This window comes from Aptenodytes patagonicus, chromosome 13 (genome assembly GCF_965638725.1).
Source record: "Aptenodytes patagonicus chromosome 13, bAptPat1.pri.cur, whole genome shotgun sequence".
Taxonomy (NCBI): Eukaryota; Metazoa; Chordata; class Aves; order Sphenisciformes; family Spheniscidae; genus Aptenodytes; species Aptenodytes patagonicus.
Genome location: NC_134961.1, coordinates 19,807,000 through 19,831,011, shown reverse-complemented (window position 1 = coordinate 19,831,011; position 24,012 = coordinate 19,807,000). Strand labels below are relative to the sequence as shown.

Here is a 24,012-nt window from a genome sequence, read left to right as displayed (position 1 = left end):
ATTAAATTGTAGTTTTTAAAACTGCCTAAGCTCAATGAGACAAACCTTTAAAAGTAGTATTTCACATTTGTTTAGATAAATGCCAAGCCATTCACAAAACCTTGTCAAATTTCTGCGCTTGATCTCCTTGTCGGTGCAAATCTTAATTAGTTATCTTGTAGGTGTGTTTGCTGCAGTAGTTTCAGGACTACTTAAGCAGTGGAGGTATTGGTTAACAGTGAGAGTGACATAGTCTCTTCCAGAATTGTTCTTGTTCAGGTATTTTATGTCTAAGAAATGAAACTCTGTCTCTAAAAAGAAATGTAACTTGACTCGCTGTCTCCTGCTTTCCTAACTCTCATGGCAGAGTCTGAATGAAACATGACCTGCACGTTCAGCCGTATGTTCCACTCATTGCTACACAAAACTTCAGTCATGCTGTATGACATGAATGATACTCACGTTTGTCTTCTAACAGCCCTGCAAAAATGAGAGGTGGCTTACATACATCAAAAGCTGTATTCTAATAAAATTACTTTCTAGAATATCTGTCTGTTGAAGGAAACAGCTCTCAGGTCACTTTATTAACGTCAGTGGTGGAGGAGAAAGAAATAAAACCAATTCTGTCTTGTCATTGACAATTCCAATCTTGTTAATTTTTTTTCTTCTAGGTTTATATATTTTCTTCATTCTCAGAATCCTCTTTGGCTAACATTCCAAAAGAAATTCTAAGCCCAAAGTACAGGAGATGGTTTTCTTAAGCTTATTGTAAATGTTTATTTGCAGCAGTTTGGGGTTTTTTTAATCCCGCTTTGGAAATAGATGATAGTTAAGCACAGAAAAGATGCTCACGGAACTGAAGGACCTTTGGTTGCAGCTCTTCCTATGAGTGTTCTTGTAACATAGCACATATGCGTGCCTTATGTGAGTTTGAAACAAGATGACCTAAACATGAGCAGACAGTGAAGGACTTCCATGCATTTTCTTTCCTGGACTAGGACTGAAATAACCCTTCTCTCATTCCACAGGAACCTAGGAAGGTGGAAAGATATTAAAGGTGGAAACTGTGTTTTTTAAAATGTACAGGATTCAGGTTGATGTGAGAAGCTGAAAAACATAATAAAAAAATACCTTCTCTAGAAAAATGAGTAACACAGTAAAAGGGCTTCACATGTTGATGAGATGAGACAGTTCAGTGAAATGGTTACTGAATTTCAGGCAAGTGATACATGAGAATCCTGGCTCATAACGTGTCCCTTTCAATTTTTTCCTGCTTTTACACAGGGAATTTCTTATATGTCTAATACAAAAATGACATTAAATGAGCTTTCCAGTTTCATGTTTCAGGAGCTTTCTTCATTCAAGAAGGTTTCCTTTATTTCTTTGTGGTAAGGTGCTGGCTTGAGATACATAACAAATAGCAAACTGTTTGGATACTGTTTTAGAATGGCAAATACTGTCCTTTTAATTACGTCTGGAGAGTAGGAACTACGTATGCATGCACCTCAAGATAAGACCTTTCTAGATGCTAAAAACAGTAAACATAGTTTAAAAGACTGTTTACTGTATTTGCAGTGTTATCACCGTCTCCACGTTTTTGTCAGTATTCACGGGATTCCTTATGTAGAATGGGAAGTTCGGAATTGAGCACAACTTTCACAAGTAGCAAAAAAGCCATTTTTAAGGATGTTTCCTGTCAGTCATGTATAGCTTCTAGCACAAGAAAAATAAATAGCAGCTTCCCTGAGAAAGTGACGTAAAACCATGGGGGTTTTATGTCACAGAGGGATTACTGTGAGAAAGACAGGAATCCCTTACCCAAGCTGTGATTTCTCTTGATGAAATTGCTGCATTCTTAACTAGTACATAAAATGTCGGGGGGACAGCAAGAGACAGTAAAAGAACGGCATACTTCGTACAAATCATCGGTAAGAACAGTAGGCTATTGCAGGTAGGATGATCTAGAAAGGAAGCCACCAGCCTTATAAAGCAAGATCAAGTAGTTGTGACGGGGACGTTGTCTACACTCCAGTTCTTCCTCTCTGCTCCTCCCCTTGGCTTGTCCCCACTCCCCCCCTTCTGTAACAATTAGCTTATTATCGAAACGTAATTATAGGTACTTCCTTACCCAGGATTGCCCAGGATGGGGATGAATAAATTGCTTTTGTGTCTCGGGTGACATGGCTACAGATCTCAGTGGGTGCTCTGCTTAAGAGGCTTGATATCTGGCAATACCTTCTCGGAGGATTTAATTGAGCAATCACACTGTGACATACAGACATTTTTTGCAAAAGCCTACAGCAAAGAATGACTTCCGAACTGCTATTCTTTGTCATACACATTATACTACTCTTGTGTCTTCATTCACTGACTTCTCAAACATGACAGATGATACAGCTGCTGGTCTAGAAATTATAAGTTTCAGGAACTGGGGGAGGGGGCAGGGATGAGGGGGAGGAAGAAATCAGTCATACAAATAGAACAGTAATTCACTGCATTAAGATACATAAATAAAAATCTCTGTTAAAACTTTTAGATAATTGTCAGGTCTTCACAGACTAACAACAGTCAGCTCATTAATTTCATGAGTGTTATTTGACCTATAATATTAATTTAATGTGTTTTACTGTTTATTAATTAAACATTAGCTTGAGGAATGTCATTATTTTAAATAGAAACACTCCATCTCTGTCTACCTTTATATAGTTGTCGTGGTTTAACCCCAGCCGGCAACTAAGCCCCACACAGCCGCTCACTCGCTCCCCACTGGTGGGATGGGGGAGAGAATCAGAAGAGTAAAAGTGAGAAAACTCGTGGGTTGAGATAAAGACAGTCTGATAGATAAAGCAAAAGCCGCGCAGGCAAGCAAAGCAAACCAAGGCATTCATTCACTCCTTCCCATCGGCGGGCAGGTGTTCAGCCATCTCCAGGAAAGCAGGGCTCCATCACGCGTGACGGTGACTTGGGAAGACAAACGCCATCACTCCGAATGTCCCCCCCTTCCTTCTTCTTCCCCCAGCTTTATGTGCTGAGCATGACGCCATATGGTGTGGAATATCCCTTGGGTCAGTTGGGGTCAGCTGTCCCGGCTGAGTCCCCTCCCAGCTTCTTGTGCCCCCCCAGCCTGCTGGCTGGTGGGGTGGGGTGAGGAGCAGAAAAGGCCTTGACTCTGTGTCAGCACTGCTCAGCAGTAACGAAAACATCCCTGTGTTATCAACACTGTTTCCAGCACAAATCCAAACCACAGCCCCATGCTAGCTACTGTGAAGAAAGTTACCCCAGCTAAAACTAGTGTAACAGTGATGATTATACTGTTAAAGAGCATAGTCCCTCTGGTATGAGGATTACTTTACGGAGTTTTCAGAGATATCTCAGGATATGTTCATATCTCTGTGTCCAGGCTGGATACAGTACAATTTTCTCAGCGGTGTAGCTAGGGCTGGTGAAGTATTTCACAACATAACCCTGGTATGACTGCCTGGTAACCTGCCCTGCTGCACAGGTGTCAGCCTGGTACTGCAGTGCTCAAAATAATGCTTTTCTTAGCAGTTTCACTGTATTGAGTTATTTGTCATTTCATTTGATAATTTTTCATTAGTATGCTTGGCATAAGAATGTGCTAATGAAATTTGATAAAAATCTAAAGCTGGGAGGAATTGCTAATATAGAAGAGCCTGGTATGTTATCCAGGAAGAGATAGATGGTCTAGCAGATTGAAATAAAAGTGAATTAGTGTTAGTAATACCAAGTAAAAGGTCATGCTTCTAGGAACTCACCAGAATTCAACTGCTGAACAGGGATTTATCAGACAATAACTTGGAGAAGAAAGATATAGGTATAATATATCCAGTGGTCCAGTTGGCCACTGGATGACTGTAAAGCAACAGGAAGATATAGCTGTATAAAAGAGAAATACAGTTTTTGGACATATAAGGTAAATTATTAAAATGGAAGAGTGTTTAATTACATTGCAAGGCATTAGTGAGTCCTTGGTTGGAACAGTCACGTTGTTCAGTTATATTCACATTCCTTACATAGTTTATAGAGAGATAGGCACCTCTGAAAGCTGCTTTAGAGCGGGATGTATGAGAGCTTCAGGAAACTTGACTCCAAATTCTGGTGTTTTAAGTTAAGCTAGGTTTTGGGTATATCCTCTACAATGTGTGTTTTTAGTTATTTGCCTCCAAGAAAGATACAATTAAATTGTAGTAAGTAGACTGTAGCTCTACTGAGTTTATCGGTAGAAAGACCTTCTTGTGAGGGGACCCTCACAAGTCTGCTGACTGGCATGTTAAGGTTAATGGAGTGATAGCAGAGAATGGGTGTGATGACTTTCAGTAAGGTTTGTGTTGGAAAGGAAAAATAACTGCTAACGCTAGAGAATCTTGATGAAGAGGAATAACAAAAAAGAAGGTGATAAGTTGTTTGTAAATAAATGGAATTTAAATAAGGCAACTTCTGCTTGTGTGAGAGAAATTCTTGAACAGCCTTCAAAAATCTTATTAGTGACAAAAGATACACATTTCAAATGGAGCTGAATCCGGTTTTGAATCAGGTTAAATTAAATAACTGTTTGTGATTGCAGGTGCCTTGTTGCCATGTGACAGGAGTTCATTTCCATTCCTAAATTCCTTTGAAATCAGTTTTTGATGAATCCACAGATGTCTTCTATTGCACAGCAGCTTTGCACGCAAATTGTCTTTTTCGCTATACAGGCTGAGCTCCCTTCAATAAACTCTGTGCTCTCCTTTCCCTCTCCTCAAACTGAGTCACGGTCAATCACTCCCTCTCCTACTCCCAAAAGCTGGGGAGAGTTGGTGCTATCTTTGAAAAGTGATTATCAGCACCAATATAAAGAAAAGTCTGTTCCCACGTAGGCAGAATTATAGCTAGGTGTCAGTCTTAAATTTCTGAGGAGATTATAAAGGAGTTTTCAACCTAGTAAAGCTGTGATGATACTGCGACATAAAGTTCTAACAAAGATTTTTGTTTTACAAACACAGTTTAACAGCCTTCACCATCTAATAACAGCTTATTAACTTTGTGTGTGTTATTTGACGTGTAATATTAAATTATATCTATGTCTATTTAAAGTATTTGAGTTAAAGTTACTTTAATATAAATGACAATTATGTCTGTATTGCCTGAACTGAATTTTGTGCAAGTTTGTGATAGTAGTTGACTTAGATACGGTTTGTTGTCTAAAGCTAGAGAGTTGCAAAGTTCAATTTAATTCCTTGGTTGGGAGAGAGAAATAGTTGCTGCGGTTCCACGGCTGTTCAGGAGACAAGTACGTTGCGCGGCCGTGGTTGCTGTAAGTCAGAGCTGGAACCGGGTCCGTCCTCCTCCCACAGGGGCCCTGCAGCCCCCTGCTGCAAAACCTGGACACCTGCACCCAATACGGTATGGCACCAGTGCAAAGAAGCTGGTGAACCCTTCTTTGTCACAGATTACGTGGAATGCGTTCGTCAAACTCTCTGTTGCTTCACTAAGCTGGCTTGTTTTCAAAGCGTATCCTGGTAATTGTCTTGATGTGTTAGAATTGCTTATAGTTGCGTTACTCTTCATTTCTGTTCAGAAACAAATTAAAAATTAATAAAAATATAAAAATATTTCTCCAGTTCTTTTTTGGTATGTTTCCTGAATTTTTACACGGTATTCCTGAATATTACTGTACTCTCAATTTATACCTGTTTTTGCCTTGTGATGTGCGTGAGAGGTGAATAGTCTTCTCACAGTGTGAAAGACAGTTCTCTTCAGTTCTGTTCCCTCAAGCCATAACAACCAATTGATGTCAGTTACCTCAAAAGCAAATTAATCCCAATCCTGTTTTGTTGAATCGATACTAATGCGTTTTTCCTGTAATTTTCAGGTTTTGACAACGCTGGCTGCCAGCAAAGCTGAGGTAGGAAATCCTGTCTTATACTGGTGGAATGTTAAATAGCTGTCTGTGGTTTTTGGTAGTGGGGCTAGCTTGCTTACAATTTTGGGGTGAAATTTAAGAGGCTTCACTATTGAACTTGTGCTGCTTCTAGTGTTTAATGAGCCAATCTTTGGAATTCTTGTCTCGTTATAACAATGTTTAAGCTGATAAAGTCCTCCTAGGAAAGTTTTATCATTATGTAGGTCTTTCTGAAGATTTCCATGGTATTGAAACCACATAGTTCAGAGCTTTGTTAAACACGCGTTATAATTTCCCATCAACAGAAGGTGGCTATCTGACCTTTTCCCTATGCCCTTCAATTTTTCTAGTTTGCTTCACAGCAAAGGTGGTATTGTATCTGCTCCAAAGTCGGTTCTGGTGGTTGGCATGCCTTCCTTCCAAGTCCCCATCTAGCTTGCCTCACTTATCTGGTACCATATGAGATGAGCTGTTTGAACACACTGGGACATGAGAAAGAAGTTTAGTTTTATGACAGAGCGCTGCTAGCTGAATTCTTGTTCAATTCTGGAATAACATTAACTGTAGTGTATGTTGCCTACGTTGGATGCTTGACATTGCTATAGTTTAGATTGATCACTTTGGATTTGCATTTGTTTTGTCAGCTTTTCTATTCATGTGTGAGGACTTTGCATGGTCTTAATGGGTCTAACGCTATTCTGAGAGGTGAAAATATTATGATTATTGGAGTATGTGTTGAATAACTGATTGCTAAAGCAAAAATGGCAGTCCTTTGTGACCACTAACGTGTTATACCGCATTTGTCTCTTTTGAACACTGCTGCTGAATAAGTCACTACACTTTTAATAACGGACAGATATTTTTATTCAGTGCACAGTTACTGACTCATTTAAATGTAATGTCAATTGGAAGCTCAGAGTGTTTCTATATGAAACAGGTCTCGGACTCACAGTAGGGAATTTGTGATGTACTCCAAAGCTAATGTTTAACTATGACAAAATGTCTAGGTGACTGTAACTGCTGTCATCAGATAAATTTTTAATATGAGCCTTTGGTAAATTAAATTGCATTATTAAAGAGAATAGATAAACCGTGCTAGTTACTTTAAAGAACAAGGACGCTTGCATACTGCAAAAGAATGACATAATTCATTTTTATTTAGATTACGACTGTAATATTAGCGTTCAATTTTGCTGGTCTGATTCAATTGCATGCTTGGCTTGTCTCAGAGAGTTTCGGGAGTAGGATTTGTACCTGATTTTTTACTGTTGCACTATTTTAAATGCCTGTTGCTCTTATATCAATAGAGTCCACTAATAGTCACTTTCGGTTTCTTGTTGTGTAATGGGATTTGGGGGGGCTTAGATTTGTCACTGTACAGGTAATACTATCAATTTTGCTCCCTTATAAAGTCTGTTTTCTCATTTATTTATAAAATGTTCCCATATACTTTTTTCTTTGGTGTGTGTAAAATTCCAGAAATATTACAAGTTTCTGAGTTAGTCACTTGTGTTGCTTTGTTTATTAGTACTTTCACCTTTGAAAACCTTAAGAGAGTTAACTTATTTGGTTGTTCTTTAAAAAAGCTTATCAACTGGCCTTTGTGCTTCAGCCCATGGACCAGCTGACTTAGTAGGCACAAATCTGTATGTAAGAGGTTATCATTAGATGCTGTTTCTCCCATTTATGAAAGTACTGAGAAGAAATGTCAAAGTTCCCCAATACAGCGAATATCCTAATTAAAGGATAATTAAGCGCTTTCCTGAATCAGGGCAGTAGTGTTGTTTGTAAATAGCCCTACTGAATTCAGTGGAATAACTCACAAGAATAACAACTAAAAAGAATAATAACCATGCAGAACTGGTTGCTGAGTTTTTGAATTAGAGACAATTTTCAACTTGGGGAAAATGGCTCCTTTGACATAATGGCAAGCTTCCCAAGATTTCTTCCTGGGACCTACATAGTGCACTGTATATTAGGCATAACATCATACAGTTTTGGTGTATTTTGGGGCTACCATGACTTAACTTTTTGTGTGGATGATGTACAAGACATTTCCTCAGGTTTGAGAATAGTGGCCTCATGTTTTGCCTTTTTGTTTGTTTGTTTGTTTTTCACTCTTTGGTCTTCATGAACACTTCTGAGAAAGATACAAGCCAAAATAGCCTTGTTCTGGCTTACCTTTGCATCACATCTTAACTCATTTGAGTTCCTCAGTTCTTTGCTGCTGTATAGTGCTTCTGTCTCAAGATCTCTAGTCTGCTTTTGAAAACAAAAAGAAGTACGTATGTTTGCTTTCTAAAATTTTTTATTAGAACTGTTATTTGGTTGTTCTTGAACTGTTGATCCAAGTAGTCTTGAAATTTGATTTTTCCTCTTTTTCTTCTTATTTGACATAGCTGTGTTCCCTTACTGAATTTTGTATGAAGTCTGAATGAAAACTTAGAAAGTTTGTATTACTGTTGAATGCTTTAGGAAGATAGACAATGTTTTTTTCCAAACGCTGGTTGCCACATACCAACTGTAGAGAAACAAGTACATCTAGAGGAAGCTGTCAAGTAATCCAAAGACCTTTCTTCCATCTTTTAAAACAAAGGGGCAACAAATAGTGACAGAGTCAAAGCTGTAGGCAGCAAAGCCTTCCATGAATAATTGCCAAATCTGCCTGCACTGTGTCTTTTAGTGTCATAGTCTTGTAAATACTCAAGTTAGAAGCATCTTAAAAAAGAATAACTTGTGCATATGTGGTCAAATATGAAGATTTTTATCACAAATTACTCTGGTCTCTTGCACACATAACAGATCGTGTTAATGTCATTGCAAAATGGGCCTGAGAACCGTCTCAAAAACAGCTATACACTGTATAAATTGCCATAACATACACAATACTTTATAATAATTTTTTCATGTAATTCCCTGGAACAACACAGTTTGAGGAATGACTTTTTTCTGGTCTGCTAACTTTAACTAATACAGGTATATGGCAGCCTGGTCCTTTTATTGCTTTTTTGAATATACATTTGTCCCCTTCAAAAGACATCTCATTCAGTAAACTGTGACTTCTTCCTGAGTGTCCTTCTTTCTAATTAGCTGTTAGTATAAATAATCTTTATGTTTGGGAAAGCATCATTTCTTTTCCTCTTTCTGAATCAAAAGCAGTTACTAAAATAGAGAACAGAAAGCTGCTTATGGTTCCTGTTTTCCTCCCCAACATTTGAATAAATGATACAGTGAAGTTCAAGGTCGCCTTCTTGTGAGAAGTTAGAGGTCATGCCTGATTGAAATACAAGTTTAGTATAACGTGTGTAAGCTCTCTGCATGCTTTTGTGTGAGTAATGTCAAGGCAGCCTTTTTTTACTCTCGTAAAGAAAAGGCTGCCAATATGTCTCAATAAAACTGGAAATCAAAATCAGCTCAAAGCCAAGGAGGTTATTAAATCGGAGTTTAAGGAAAACCTCAGAATAGTAAGCAGAATATGGCTCTAACGATAACAAAACCATGACTGATTTATGCTGCAATCCGTAAGGTCCTTGATTATCAGGAAATGTCATTGTTAAGCCCCTCACTTTCCCTACATGGGAGGAATAGATCAGGCCTGGTGAGTAGCATGTTTCTGAAAAGGCCAATAAATGTATTACACTTCAGTCGCCCTTTTGCTGCTCTGTGTGTGGGGTGGAGAGGGGAGAAAAATCCTCTGACAGGACAGACAATTGTTTCATTTATTTTTTGTTTGCAGAATGTTTATGACAAATCATGCATGCTTGTGGAGGTGTGGAAATACGTTTGCATGAATGATGTGAGAGATGCATATGCAAGGTGTCTTAAGCAGATATGGTCTGAAAGCCATTCAGAGCGTTTGTGCTTGCTGATACTATTGTCTGTTTGCAGTGCATTAATGCCTAGAGGCCCCAGTTGGAATCCTAGTCTTTCAGGTTGTGTACAGGCATGTGTTACACAGTCAGTATTTCAAAGGTCTTACCCACTTACGTAGATAATACATAAAATGGCAAAAGCGAAACGAAGAAAGTCAGGTAGCAGGTCAGTAGCAGAACCGTAGGGTTTCATTGCCAGCAGGACCATACTATCTGTTTTTCCTAGTTTTAATGCCAAAGTGAACTAATTCATTTTTGAAAAGGAGTGTGTGTAAACAGATAGCAGAACTTTCTAAGGAAATATGCATCTACCAATATTGTTCTACTATTATCGTTTTGATAGTTTGCAGCGCACTCTGTTCCTAGTAGACTTATAATTCTTTTTGCTAGTACATGAGTAATTTTTAAATCCTGTTGGTTGCCTGATTTATTTCTGTGGGAAAACTGTGATATCATGGAACCTTTATTTGGGGAAACACAAATATTTGGTTGGATGCTCTCAGGATAAATTGCAGGTGTTGTATTAAAAATCCATGGTAGATAAAAACATGTCATTCGGTCTTCCTAGCCTCTGTGTCCTACTTTATTCTCCAAAGCACACTTAACATGCAAGGACCTAGTCTGCCATCACTCCAGGGTAAGTACGTGCTCAGGACAGAAGACATTTCCATTTATATTTTCAGATTGTTTTTTCAGAATGAACGAATGGATTATGGCCTCTCCCTTTTCTAACGCATCAACACTTTGTATCAGCCGAGGCGTTTGATTGAACCTATGCATTGTTAATCCTATCCAGCTGTATATCCCTCTTCCATAAAAGAGGAATGAGGCATTGCGTGATCCATCATGATGACTGATAAAGAATTTGCTATTAGTATTTTTTTAATCTTCATATCTTTAATTTACTTAGAGCAAGAAAATATTTGCATTTTAAAGAGCAGTAGCAATTTCTGTACAAGCGTAGCCTAATGCTTTCCATGTAGTCATAATGATGATTACTTTAAGGGTTTTACCACCTCTATAGTTTGTAGCAGGACTTTAGAATTTATCAAGAGGATAATTATTACAGTAAAATGGTTCTTTTGCTTGATCCGTTGAAATCCCTTCAAATTTGACTGTCATAAGCTGTCACAAATTGTGTATAAATAGGTATCACTAGTTTAAAAAAAAAGATAATTGCAATAAATTTATAATTGTTTATTGCTACTAAGAATATTCATAATTTCAAGTGTAAATTCAAGAATTATGTGTCAAAGTAATTTTTACTTGTCAAGTTTTTAGAACTGAAGTTATAACTGCAAAAGTTGTTATTTTGATGCTTACCCATAAGTAATTTCCGCTGAAAAGTATTTTACAAGTATATAAGCTGAGTAGGGGTCTGAACTCCCACTGAAAGGTGTCTACGGGTAATTCAGTGTCACACATAAATCCTGCTGAGCACCTACCTGTGTCTTCAGATACCTAATAAACTCTTGATTGTCAGTGATGGGAACTCCCAGCTGTAGCAATTATCTCGACAAGTTAATATGGACATTCTAAATGTGGCAGAAAAGAAATTCATAGCAGTGCATGCCTGGTAGGTGACCTTTGAACGTGATTTGAGTGCATCCCCCTCTGAACACTTCAAATACTTGCCTTCATTAGTATTTGCTAGATTCCTCTCCAACTTTTATTATCAACGGCAGAATCCTGGCTACTTTCAATAGTTTAACGGTTTAACCACATTAGTTACGTATATATGCATAAAAACTACACAAAATGGATGGGAAGGAATTATAGGAAGTTTTCATCCCTTTTTTACTTGAGTATGAATTTATAGGATTGTGCTCCTTCAATATGAAATCCTCTACAGTAATTTTAAGCTGTGCAGTGTCAGAGGCAGTCTTGCTGTAGCTGCTACTGTAAAGTCTAATTTGCTGCATAAAATATGAGAGCTATAGTGAAATATGAGCCTGGAGAGCAACTCTTTTGATCTTGAGTAGTCAAAAGGTTGGCATGTATAATGCTATGAAAATAAATGATGTCAAAACTGCAGGATATAATTTATGGTTTGGGGACTACTTTACTCATAGAAGCAGAAGCTTCTAACACTGAAAAGCAAATAGTTCAACATAAGATAATGAATGGAAATTACAAACTTTCATAAAAAAACAAATATGATCAATCTTGCAATACATTAGACATAACCAGTTGACTCATTTACTGATTATAGTTTATTAAAAAGAGCATTTATAAAAGATATGATTGGAACTTTAGCCTTCATTTTGTATTTCGTTAAATAAGTAATAGGCATTAGCTGTCATCCAGTTTGGCAAAGACTTGGTCATGTAAATTTTCTTTACTCAGTTCTAGTGACAAAAGCTTGGCTCCGTACGCTCTCAAAAACAAGCTTTTTTTTCAGCTGCCCCAGTACAGTCTGAGGGTGTACCCAAGTGCTTCATGGTGCTTCTAGGAGAGTGATTGCAAAACAAGATCATAATATTTGTTGACTAAAATCTTTATCATTACTATGCCGTGCAGATTCTTATGTGTGGCTCTGGTAGCTGAGACTCCATCGCCTACACAGATTTCAGACTAGGATGTGGTTTTTTTTTTTTAATGTGTGTACGAAAAATGGTCCACGGACTAAGTCAGTTGCCTAAATTTGCTTTGGTTAAATATGCACAATCTTCCCTAAGTAAGTCTTTATCTCTGGAAACAGTCTTTTAATTGTTTGTTTAGATTCTTTTTTTTTTTTTAGAGCCTCTATCTTTCTTTTGAGGTCTGCTTTGTTAAGTTTTCCTAGGCTTCTCTCTTGTCCTTTTGGCACTCAAATTCTGCTCAGTTCCCCTCGGTCAGGACTCTAAAGCTGTTTATGGAACGTAGTGTGACATAAGTCTGGCTTTTTGTTTGGACTAGGATTTCATTGTACTTTGGAAAGTGTGCTATTAAAGGGGAAGCGTTCTTATCCAGATCTACACAACTTCTGACAAGGCTGTTTAGATTAATATAGACCAGTAAGTCTGAAATTGAGATTTTTCTCCAAGGATCTAGAGATTGCAACCCCCACACCTCCTCCCCCCAAACCCCAAAAAAACAACCAAAACCACCCCACCGCCACCAAAAAAACCCAGAATCTGTTTGGACGGGACTCCTGCAGAGGCTTCTGAAGTTAATTAGATTTAATAAAACACTGACAACTGTGAACCATCATGTATGTCTCTTTTGTGCGTGTAGATATACGCACGCATACACTTTTATGAATATGTGGCTCCAGAATATGTTTCAGCATATTGTGCATCAGTAATTTAATGGCAACAGAAATGAATATAAATTAGTCTCACTGTAGGGTTAGTATTGCCTTGAAAGTGCACTTTGTTTATTGTTTCTGTTTCTTAGTTTACTTCTATGTCTCCTTGCTAAATGTAAGTTTTCACTGCCTATATGAGAATCTTAACATGTTTTCATAAAGATTTTAAAGATGCTGTATTAATCACACTTTTCTCATCCATTCGTTGTGAATTTCAAGAGTATCATACTGTCAGAACTGTAGATGTGCCATATTGATCTTGATGATTAAATCGGCCAAAGGAAACTTGATTTCTAAGGGAAAACCTAATATTCTTCAAGCCCGAATGTCTCCTAAATATTTATAGGCTACAAAAGTTGATCAAGTACCTTTGTTCTCTGATTATTACAGTGAACAGTGACACTTAGTCCAGATTCTCATCATATTAATGTGATGCAGTAATATATAAATTCATGCGTATGTGTTTTCAATCATGTGAATATGCAGAGGTAACTTTTTTTTTCTATCTTGGCAAGGCAAGAAGATAAATGGGTGAAAATGTGTATGTGTTTGAGCGATAAAGTTGGTTTAATGATTCTTGGGGAAAAATTTCCTGTGGTACATACAGTAGTGACTTGATTGAACAGGACAGAATCATGCAGTTCAATTAATGTGCAAATATGTGTTCACTGAACTTTCATTCCATTTATCACATGGACATGGAAATAGGGTCATTTTTTATCTCTGTATTATGTATATGACATCTTAGTTTGCTTCTTGCATGTTGCTATGGGAAAAATAGCAATGTGGCACACCACAGGCAAAAAGAATTGGAGATAAATTCCTCAGCTGTCACAAACATCTTTAAGTAGATCTTTGTTTGAAGATAAACCTCTTCCTTCTGCAAGGATTAACATTAAGAAGGCTTTTGCGTGCTCTTTCCATTAAAATTGTATGCATCTCTTGGCGATATGCTGTGAGAAATCATTGACAACAATTGTCATGTTTATGAAGCACATAGTTAGCAAAGAAAGTGCAATCACAGAAGACAATCAAAAGCAATTTTTAGTTGCAAACACATTAGTATTCACCATTGGTTATTTAAAATAAGAAGCCACCCATTTCAAAGTAAGTTTTTTCTGATGCTTATAAAGGTTTTCTTCCATCCTCAGACCTAGTGAAATTTGTTTGGGGACTGTTCTTTTTCTTTTGACTAATTATTCTATATCAGGTTATCAAGGGAGCAGTTGGTTATTCAGATTATACACTGAAAACCTACACTGGAAAGTCTGTTATTGGAAAGTATAGTCAATAAAGGTTTTTTTATTTTATTTCTATAATTAGAAAAGTTTTCTTTTGGTATCGAAAAAATCATTCATAACAGCAGGGGAAAAAGATGGAATTTCATAGGTACAATGTAAAATAATGTGATAAAAAAATTCCTTTCCTAGGTACCTGTAAGAATATAGAAACGTGGTTAAAATTTTTCACTGTTCTATTTCATTGATATTCTAAAGTAAAGACCTTTTGGCTGACACAGGCAGCTGTATAAATTAAAGACTAGCTGAATTCCACGTGGAATTGTAATCTTTGCAGGCAAAGCTTATAACCTTTAAACAAACCACAGGCCAAGTTCTCTGCCATGTAAATTGGCAGAGCTTCATAAACTTTAATGGAGCTGTGCCTTAATGGAGCTGTGCCAGTTTTTAAGAGCAGTGAATGTGATCTTAATTTGGGTAGAAGGTGGCAGAAGCTTAGGAATCTAAAGAAGAGTCTAAATTTTTAATTATCAGTCCCCACACCTCACTGTTAAACAAGAAAAAGTCCCATTGGCTTGGGGACTGCAGTGTCTCATCACGTAAGATATTTTTTCAGCAGTTATATAGTTCAGCAACTTAATGCTTCAGTTAATGTAATAGAATGGATCACTGCAACGTAGCCCGCTCTGGTTTTGGTCTTTTGCTCAGTCAGCTAGTTTTCTACCTTAAAAGCGCCAAGAAAGAGCTTTCAGTCTGAAGCACAGCTAAGCACCAATCAATGTATTGTGGTTAGCTTGGGTTGACGCTTGTTAAAGTATTAAATGTGATCAGTTTTCTCATTTACTGTCTGTGAGCTGAGGTTAACGTAACAGTGATGCCTTCTAGGTGCATGCACATATGCAAACACAAATATTATCAGTATACTCTTTTTCTTTGTACGGGTAAAAGATGCAGGTCTACTAATATTTGAAGTAAGGCAGTACTTGATGATATGCAAAGAAATAAGCCTGTCCCATCAGTGAAAGAGTAAGTCATATTTTACAAAGGCACTAGACTAGTAGCACTAAAGTGACTGCGTAAGACGTTATTAAAAACTGTGTTATGTAAAAATGCAGAAAAGACTGTATTTCTTATTAATTAAGCCTTGTACTGCTACTTAACATTGTGCACGAAATGGGCAAAACAGATATTCTGGCAAAAGTTTATGACCGTTTCAAATGTAAGTAGTTTGGAGAAAACAAACAAAAAAACCCACTGAAGTGGAAAAGTAATGTAGTTTTCCATCAGTGCAAAAACATTGATTGCAGAAGTTATAGAGTATTACGGTTTTATGTTTAGGGGAAATAATGGGTTTGTAAAAAACAGGTTTTACATAAGTCAATTCGTAAGTAAAGCAATTATGAGCCAAACAGCATTTTGTTTTGGGAGCCTTTGGAAAGGCACCGCTGACCATTCACGTTGTACATCTTAAACAAAAAGCTTTACTTGCTAGCAATACTTGCTGCAAAGGTGAATAGCCAGACTCATGAGGTGTTGTTTGGGGGAATTGTGTGCTTGATTTGGTTTGTGTTTTTTTTTTTTTCTTTTGACTGAAGTATTAAAACTGTTTGCTTTCCCATTCATGTTTGACTAGCCACTACCCATGTTTCCTATCCTCCTGTAAAAACATAGGGTTTGAGGCAATTTAAAACTGGAGTGGCTATTTGGAGAAATGCTTATATTGCTCTAATAGAGGCAAGAGGGAAAACGTGTTGTTCTCTGGCTCCTGCTTTTCGTAAGGTAAGACACTGGGAAGATGAACAGTAGTACCTGTATTGGTGTACCTGTGGTGCAGGTACCTGCGGCGTATTTGCTTCAGGGAGAACGGGAGAGAGAAACTCCTGCCCAGTCTTACAAAGGTGAGGAAAACAGATGAATAGACTTGGGAGAAAGACTGTCATGTCATGGAGGAAAGTGGGGAAGCTGAGCAAGTAATGGGAGAAACATACCCCTTTCTCCTCCTCAGTAATGACAACTTTGAAGAAGGGTCAACAAGGCATAGCCAAAAAATTTCCTCTGCTGCCCCTTCAATCTTGAGTTTTCTCAGATGGCATAATTACAGTATTTCTGTTGTGGGTGAAGCAACTGTGTGCTTTGGGATACAGAGGAAGATCTGCACCTTTCACCTTATAAAAGGGCAAATGACAGAGGGCAGCCCAGGGTATGTATTAGCCTGTCAAGGCCCATTTTTTTCCCCAGCAGTTCCACATTTCTTTGCCATTGAAACAGGAGTCCAATTTCTGGTCTGATAAAGAGTTTCCAATTACTTGTAGTCTGAAAGTGGTTTATTCACGTTATGATGAATTATTCACATATGATGAATTATTTGCAGAATACTAAAGTGTTTTCCTAACCAAAGGATACTGTCTGTTTGGTTGGGAGTTTATCATTATGAGACTAGGCTAAAGTCTTCAGAATCATCTTTACAGGGTTTCCATAACAGAACAGACTACTCACAGCAGTTGGTTTGAAAATTTCTCTTCCTTGCTGTATCTCATTTTCTTCCTCCTTAGTGCCCTTTATTCCCAAAGGACACGGTGAATGTTGTAGTGTATAGGATTTGAAGAAATTCAGAGTAGATTCCAAATCATCTAGAGAAGCTCAGCGAGTTCAATCTTTTAAACTCGATTACTTTTTTCTGCAGGCTTTACATTCTTAGACTTCAAACATAACAAGAGACTTTCTTTCCTGCTCTGGATTCAGTGAACGTTTATGCTATAACTTCTCTGAGGAGGCAAAGGAGCTCCCAGCTGAACAGCTCTTCACATACAGCATGGTTTTTGAAAAAATGAAATTGAAAACAGCATAGTATTTGAGCTCTAGATGATTTATTCTGGCAAATAACAGAAGGGCATCTACAGATAAACACAGATGATTACATGTTGGTAAAGCCACTGATTGTCAAGAGACCAGAAGAATGTTCTAGGAGGAAATACCTGTGATGATTAATGAATTGTGATGCATCACTACAAAACCTGCGTTACAAAACAGCTTTTTAAATCAACACCAAGAATGCACTTAATTTATAAAGTCAGTGTTCTAAGAACTGTATTGTGTTCATTAGTTTAATTTGTCTTGCATTGACTTAACCCAAGAAGTCAACTTAATACTGTTTGTAAGTTGGTTTTGAAGCCTACTTTTCAGAAAAGAATCATAGTAGCAGATTAAGGCCCAGACTAACAGAAAGCCAAACCAAACAGGCAAACTAATTTAATCCTGTCTTTGTTAAACTTTTAATAAATACTTTATTCATTGTTATATGGATGATATATTCAATTACGGTTCTCTACTGCTCAGTACAGTATTTTAGGAGAGACATTACAGAAAACTCAAGAAGAGTTAGAACAGCAGTAACAAGTCTTTTTGAATGTGGCTGTAACTGGCAGAAAGTTAGGTTTATGGCTCTTTACTCAATAATTTAAATACCAAGTTAAAGGAGTCATATAAAGTAGTCAAATGTGTCTTTTATAATAATTATAAGTGCATTATGGTAGAGAGAATGTGAAAGTTTGGCAACTATATGAGCCACTGATGGAGCTGCTTCTCCCACAGGTGATTTGGCACTTAATTCCTTATCACCCATAGCTGGTCTCACTGAGATACTCTGCTAGAAATAGTAGGTGACTTCACATTAGCTTCTAGATTGCAAAACCGCATCTAAAATCTCTCTGATCTCTTAGTCTCTATACTGTCCATACAGAGACTGGCAATTTTCAGGGTTTTTTTTCTGACCATATAATCCTTTACTAGAAAACACTAAGCTGTCAAAAAAAAAACCTTTTGTAGAAAAGACTGGTAAAATGTTGGTATATTTTGCAGTAAAAAAAAAAAAAAAAAGTTGTAGAATTGTCAAAAAAAGAATACTATGACCCAGTCCAAAATTCTCTTTAGTTCTGGGATACTTTTGTTTTGTTTTGTTTTGTTTGATTGGGGGCTGAAGAATGGAAGATGTTTTGTCACAAAAGCTACAAAGAAGAATTTCAGTCTTAATAGTAGAGAACATATGGTCAGTGGCTTGATACCTGTTATGCTGGTGCTGAAACGCCATCAAGTATGTTATCAGAGGGCACTCTGTTAGACTTTTCTGCTGCTGGATAAGACGGTCCAATTCTCCTTTTGTATTTGCAAATGATCACTTTGTATTTTTTCCAGTTCTAACAGTTATGATTTTTTTTAAAAGGAGACTTACAGAGTAGTAATTTGAATTTAAGGGGTGTATTCATTTTCAAAGTAGGTGCAGTTGTTCTCATGTAGACATGCAATTGAACTTTTTTGAAGGTTTCTCAAGGTGGAAATTGCCATGCCATGGATAACACTAGAAAACTGTAATATTACAAAATATTTTAAGCAATTAATCAACCACACTGTGGCCCCAACTACAGAAACAAGGCTTTGAACAGTCAGCTTGAATTTTACTCCCTGGATTTTTTGTTTTCATTTTCTTGAGCAGGGAGTCTTCAGATGTGTTTCTGTTCCTGCAGAGCATGGCCTATGTTTTGGTTTTGTTTTGTGATTTTTTAATAAAGACCCCAAATTCAGTTATGTAAGTGTCCACATCCAGTTAACGGCAAAATTTTAATACCAGGCTTCACAATATTTCACCCATATGTGCTCAATGTTCTGGTTCTAACCTCCTAACTGACATCCATATACCAGAGTTGCATCAGAGTCGCATGCTGTTGAGCAGGACTGATGATGTGGAAAATGGAAGTATTTGGTTTATGTCACCAAACTCTTTAAAAATGAAAAATAATGAAAAAAATCCCTTTTTCCTTTTATAATATGTTGTAAAGTGAAGACATATGATTGCATTTTGATTAAAAGTAATTACAAGTAACCTTAATTAGCTCCTGATCCCATGAGTTTAGAGGAATGCTCTATTTAACATGAACTACTATGAAAAATTGATATTTCCTGAATACTTCCATAATGAACAAGAACATTTTTTCCTTCATGCTCTCCTAGTGTTTAAAAGTAAAGAACTCTGAAACAACAAATCAAATTTAAAATGCCCAGAAGAAGAACACAGAAGCCACTAGGAACCTTATTGTCATCATTCCCATAACTGATTTTAAACATTGGATTTTCATGGATAGGTAACCATTTACTTTCTACATGAGTTGCTGTGATAAGAATTTATTACAGGACCTCAGGGAAATGTTGTTACACCTATTAAAAAAAAGTTACCATTAATTTTGTGGAATTAGAACATCGATTTAATTTGGCCTCCTTTAATTGATGTTAGGTAGCTTGGGAACTGATGTCCTCACTTTGTAAATGCACTTAATCACTTCTTGCTACAAAACCTTGAATGTAATTTTTCCAATCAGAGCTCACAGTTGTAGGGTTAAAGCTCAAAGCTAATAAATTCGCATGGACTAGATACTGTACTACCTGGTGTCCTTCTTCAAAAATATTTGTATTGCAAAGCAGGTCTGAATAATTTTAATTAGATAATCTCACTAAGTGTTCTTTTTCTAAATAAATTTTATTTGCTCATGTTAGCACAGTAATTCAATTTGGTGATGTTTTCTTCATGGGAAAAAAATATTCCTCTGCTTCTTGTACGGTTGTCAGCTCGCATACTGTAGAACGTAGTTAAATATATGGTCAGAGTGCCTGGAATTAATTAGCACTTTGGTTGTCATTTCTGAAGGCAGAGAGGTTTTAGCAGCATGCGGACAAAGACACTGTCAGGTTAAAAGTCACGCAGTTCACAAAAGCAAATGTCAACATGCTCAGGTTAATGATGGCACTTTAAATGAATGATATGGAAAGAATTACTTTAAAAATTAGTCTGCTTATTCTCATTTGTGGTATTTCTTCAACATTTCACACTTCGTTTGGAGAATAAAAATAGCTTTGCGAGTGAGGTGTTTTAATGACTTATTCCTGATGAATAATCATTGCTGCAATCATAGTTTTCCCTGGAGATCATGGCCCAAATAAGAATGAGATGTTGGTTGGGGGACGAAATAAGAACTCTGGAAGTCTTTTTACTATAGAATACCACTTTTCATTGAAGTTATTTCCCCCCTTATTATTAGTCTTGTTTACTATCTCCCAGGCACCTAGTAGGAACAGTGGGATAAAAGAGCAAAAAAGCCTTTGGTCTCGGAAAAACTCCTCAAGCAGTCAAAAGAATCAAGTTGTTTTTTTCACCAGTGGAGGGCTAGTAAAATAAATAAATCCCTGGGGCAGCTTTTCAGGCTATTAGTAGGTTACCCAATTTTTTTTCTATACTGCTAGTGAAGAAAGCTCTGGTTATCCATAATGGAGCCCACATACCCCTGTAGTTACCAGCATGGCATGCCAGCAATCCTCTCTTACTTCAGCTCCGTTGCTGGATCACAAGTGTAAGGCTTTTCTAGTGGACTGTCTGTGGGATTTACTCATGCTGTAGAAGAAAACGGTGATCTCAAGTAACTGTGACTTTCTATGTGCTCTTTTTGGTATACTTTATTCAGTAAATTGGGATACAGTATTTTGGGATACAGTATTTTCAGTAGCTGGTCCGTGACTCTGAAAGACATTTCCTTGAGCTGGCAATGGGAAAGGATTGCACTACCCTCTCATCAAAATGCCAAGCTCAATTCTTCATTTAGTTCTCACAGAAAATGAAAAAGTTCTGAATGAGGCAATCAAAGACAGAAACAAGTCTTTTTTTAGTGGCTACTTCTTTCTTTTCTTTCTTTTTTTTTTTTTAAGGTAGGCAGATAAGAGTACATTTGTGAAAAGAAAAAACACGTTTAACAATTCAAAATTATATATGAATAATTAACTGAGCAGACCTTGAAGCTCAGGCCTTGCAAAGACATAACAACAGAAATTGACCACAAGTAAATTATCTGTTCTATGGACTTCCTCTTTTTCATTTAGTCTTTAGAAACTTTATTTGTATCTATGGGCAAAATTAGTTTGGGTTTTCAGTTCACTGACTTGAAGTCTACTCTGTAAACACGTAGCAGAGAGAGACTTTTAATTGTAGATTTTATTTTAGAATTGTTTATTTTCTTGGTCAAATGATAATTTTTCATAAAAATATTGTAAAACATGTATTCTCCTGCCTTAAAAAAGTAAAGCAAGTTGTTTCAAATTTATAAATGAGAATAAACAGCCTTATTTCCTGAGAGATTGTAACTCTTCTCAGTCAAATACGTTACTAGGCATTTTTTAATTACCAATGTAAACTACTAAATAGATCAAAGCAATGTGAAAACTCTTTTGGTTTACTATTTAATTAGGATGTGTTTTCTCTTTACACCATTCAGATTTTGATTAAATTTTTTTAATATATTGACCACTGTCAAATTTATCACTTATTTTCCCAATTTGCTTTTCGCACATAACTTTGAATGTTTCTACCACTTGTCTAGGACTGCAGATAAGCTCTTCTGATGAGTGCAGAAGAGTTTGAACTCTAAGGAATGAAGCAGACGATGTTTTAAATGCATAGATATTTCCCTCTCAAAGGGAAGGATTAGGGAATGACTTTTAATCCAAATCCTGTTGATCCAGACCAGGCAGTGTGGTGTCAGTAACTGATGCATTGAGGGCAGATGTCCAACTTTCTCTGAAATATTCCAGCACTGCAGGTCTTGGAAACTGAGAGGTATAATGGGGGATAATTCTTCTACACTAGGAAACATACTGTGCTATGCACATGGTTAAAAGCAGTATATATTTATGATCTCATTTAATGGAACTTCTAATGAAAAGGAGGAGAGACTTTCCCTTGCATATGTCACATCATCCCAAGCTAGTACCTAGCTTGTGAGCATCCTCCCTTCACATGGGACACAGTCTGCTTTTAAGCAATGAACTAATTAGGCTAGCTAATTTCCAAACAAAATGCAAACAGTGAAGTTCATTTTGGTCTATTTTGCACCAAATGTATTTGAAAGAATACTCCATGAGGAGTAGATCATCTGACGCGATCAGATCTGAGAATCACCCAGTTCCTGTATATGACAATATAGGTACAAAACATCTATTCTTTAAGCCTTGGTAGATCCGTAAACGTGTGTAATTAACTACTTTTGACCTTTATGGTAGGATTGTTCTAATAGCTTCACTGTGCCAGTGAAGGAATACTGTTAATTTTAATACAGATGTGTTATTTCTTTCAAGGATAGGGAGTTTTCAATACTGTAAAATTAAGATCATTGTTCTATCATTCTCACCTGAAGTAACTGCTTTTCACTGTGTTCTTAGGGAACTTATCCTATTGTGTATTGCTTAGATCACTCAAAAATCGGTTACAAGTAAATTCCTATACTGATCTGATTTAATACAGAAGTGTACAGAAATACTGCTGGGATATCATCACTATAAAATCTGTCCTGGGGATTTTATTTAATTGGATTTGCAAAGTATGCATTTCTCTGGTCTGACATTTCTATTTTTATTTTAAATATTTATCTTTTGAGTCGGTAGCTTGCACTGACCATTTCACTGATGAAATTGAGGACAGCTTGGGATCCTGTTGTTGACATTTGTATTTAACCTATGACTGTTAGAAGGAAATTCATTAGTGAATATACAGTTTCCAGTAGTTCATTTTACTTTTTTTGTCATGCGGTAAGGCTACCTCTCGTAGATCCACAGCCAACTGTTTATGGCATTTTTTTAATGAGCTACAACACCTTCAGGGAAACTTACCACGAGAGCCAGCTTTAGGGACAAGCGAAGCAGGTAGTTGCCAAGGGTTGTAAACCGATGTGGGTGGCAAAATCACAGTTTTAGACAAGACAGAACTTCACTGCATCTACCAGCAGCAGCTGCGGCTCCCTGCCTCATCCTGTGGTGATGGCAAAGCAGGTCTACAACCACAACCTAACTGAGAGGCTTGGAGCACTGCCATGGGCCATTGCACATCCAGCCCTATTTTCTGCCTTTCCCTAGCTCTGTCCTTCTCCTTTAGAGGGCAAGAGGTTGCAGAGTTAATATAGCCCTACTGATGTGATGCAGGGATTGTTGGCAGATGCTGGTAGCAGTCCGCACTTGCCTTGTTGTTTGTCTTTTACAATCTCAGTTGTGCAGACGCATGCATTTCATGTGGGCAATTATGGAGAAAGATACAGGCAACAGGATCATAGTATTTTCCAGAGACAAACAGCTTATTCTAACTTCCCTGGGAAAAATAATATTTGATGACGTCAGTCTGTCAAAGCTGTAGAATAGAATTTGTCTATATTGCAAAGAAATTTTGAAATGCTTTTTGGTTGATTCCGCAAAAACTGATGGTTATATCCATGTTCTTCATGCTAGGTGTTGTAAGGTAAGAGTAGGCAAATGTGGGTTACTGATGGTGACAGGTGTAGTCTCTAAGCAGTGAATGGGTTTCCAGCTATCTCCTGTTCTTTCCGAGAAAGTATAAGAATTCTTAATCGTGCTAACGCCTAATTAACACTGCAACCCATTTGCAGGAGCAAAGGGGAAGCAGAAAGAGCAAGAGCCGGTATGACTCCATACCTGTGAGTCATATTCTGGTATCAGCTGAGTGGCAAAGCTGTTGAGAACTCCTGCTGTTCCACCCGGTTCCCAACAGGCAGGCACCTGCTGCTTTATGAGACCGTGCTGCTGTTCCTCAGCCGATCTGTGAGTCTGCCCTGAAGGAAAGCGAAGTCCAGTCAGGCTCTGGTCTCCGGTAGGTAATGCAGTGTTGTTAATTGCGTTCCTTTAAATGACACC

The 24,012-nt window shown here is 37.3% G+C and overlaps 1 protein-coding gene across 3 annotated transcripts in view; it reads left to right on the top strand.

Moving 5' to 3' along the window:
* The window catches only part of RBFOX1 (RNA binding fox-1 homolog 1), a 1,372,937-nt gene that overhangs the window by 311,798 nt on the left and 1,037,127 nt on the right, over window positions 1-24,012 (top strand). For all 3 annotated transcript variants that reach the window (XM_076351295.1, XM_076351294.1, XM_076351293.1), the window contains exon 3: window positions 5,852-5,884. In XM_076351295.1, the coding sequence (XP_076207410.1) occupies window positions 5,852-5,884 (33 nt within the window). The remainder of the gene's footprint in view (window positions 1-5,851; window positions 5,885-24,012) is intronic.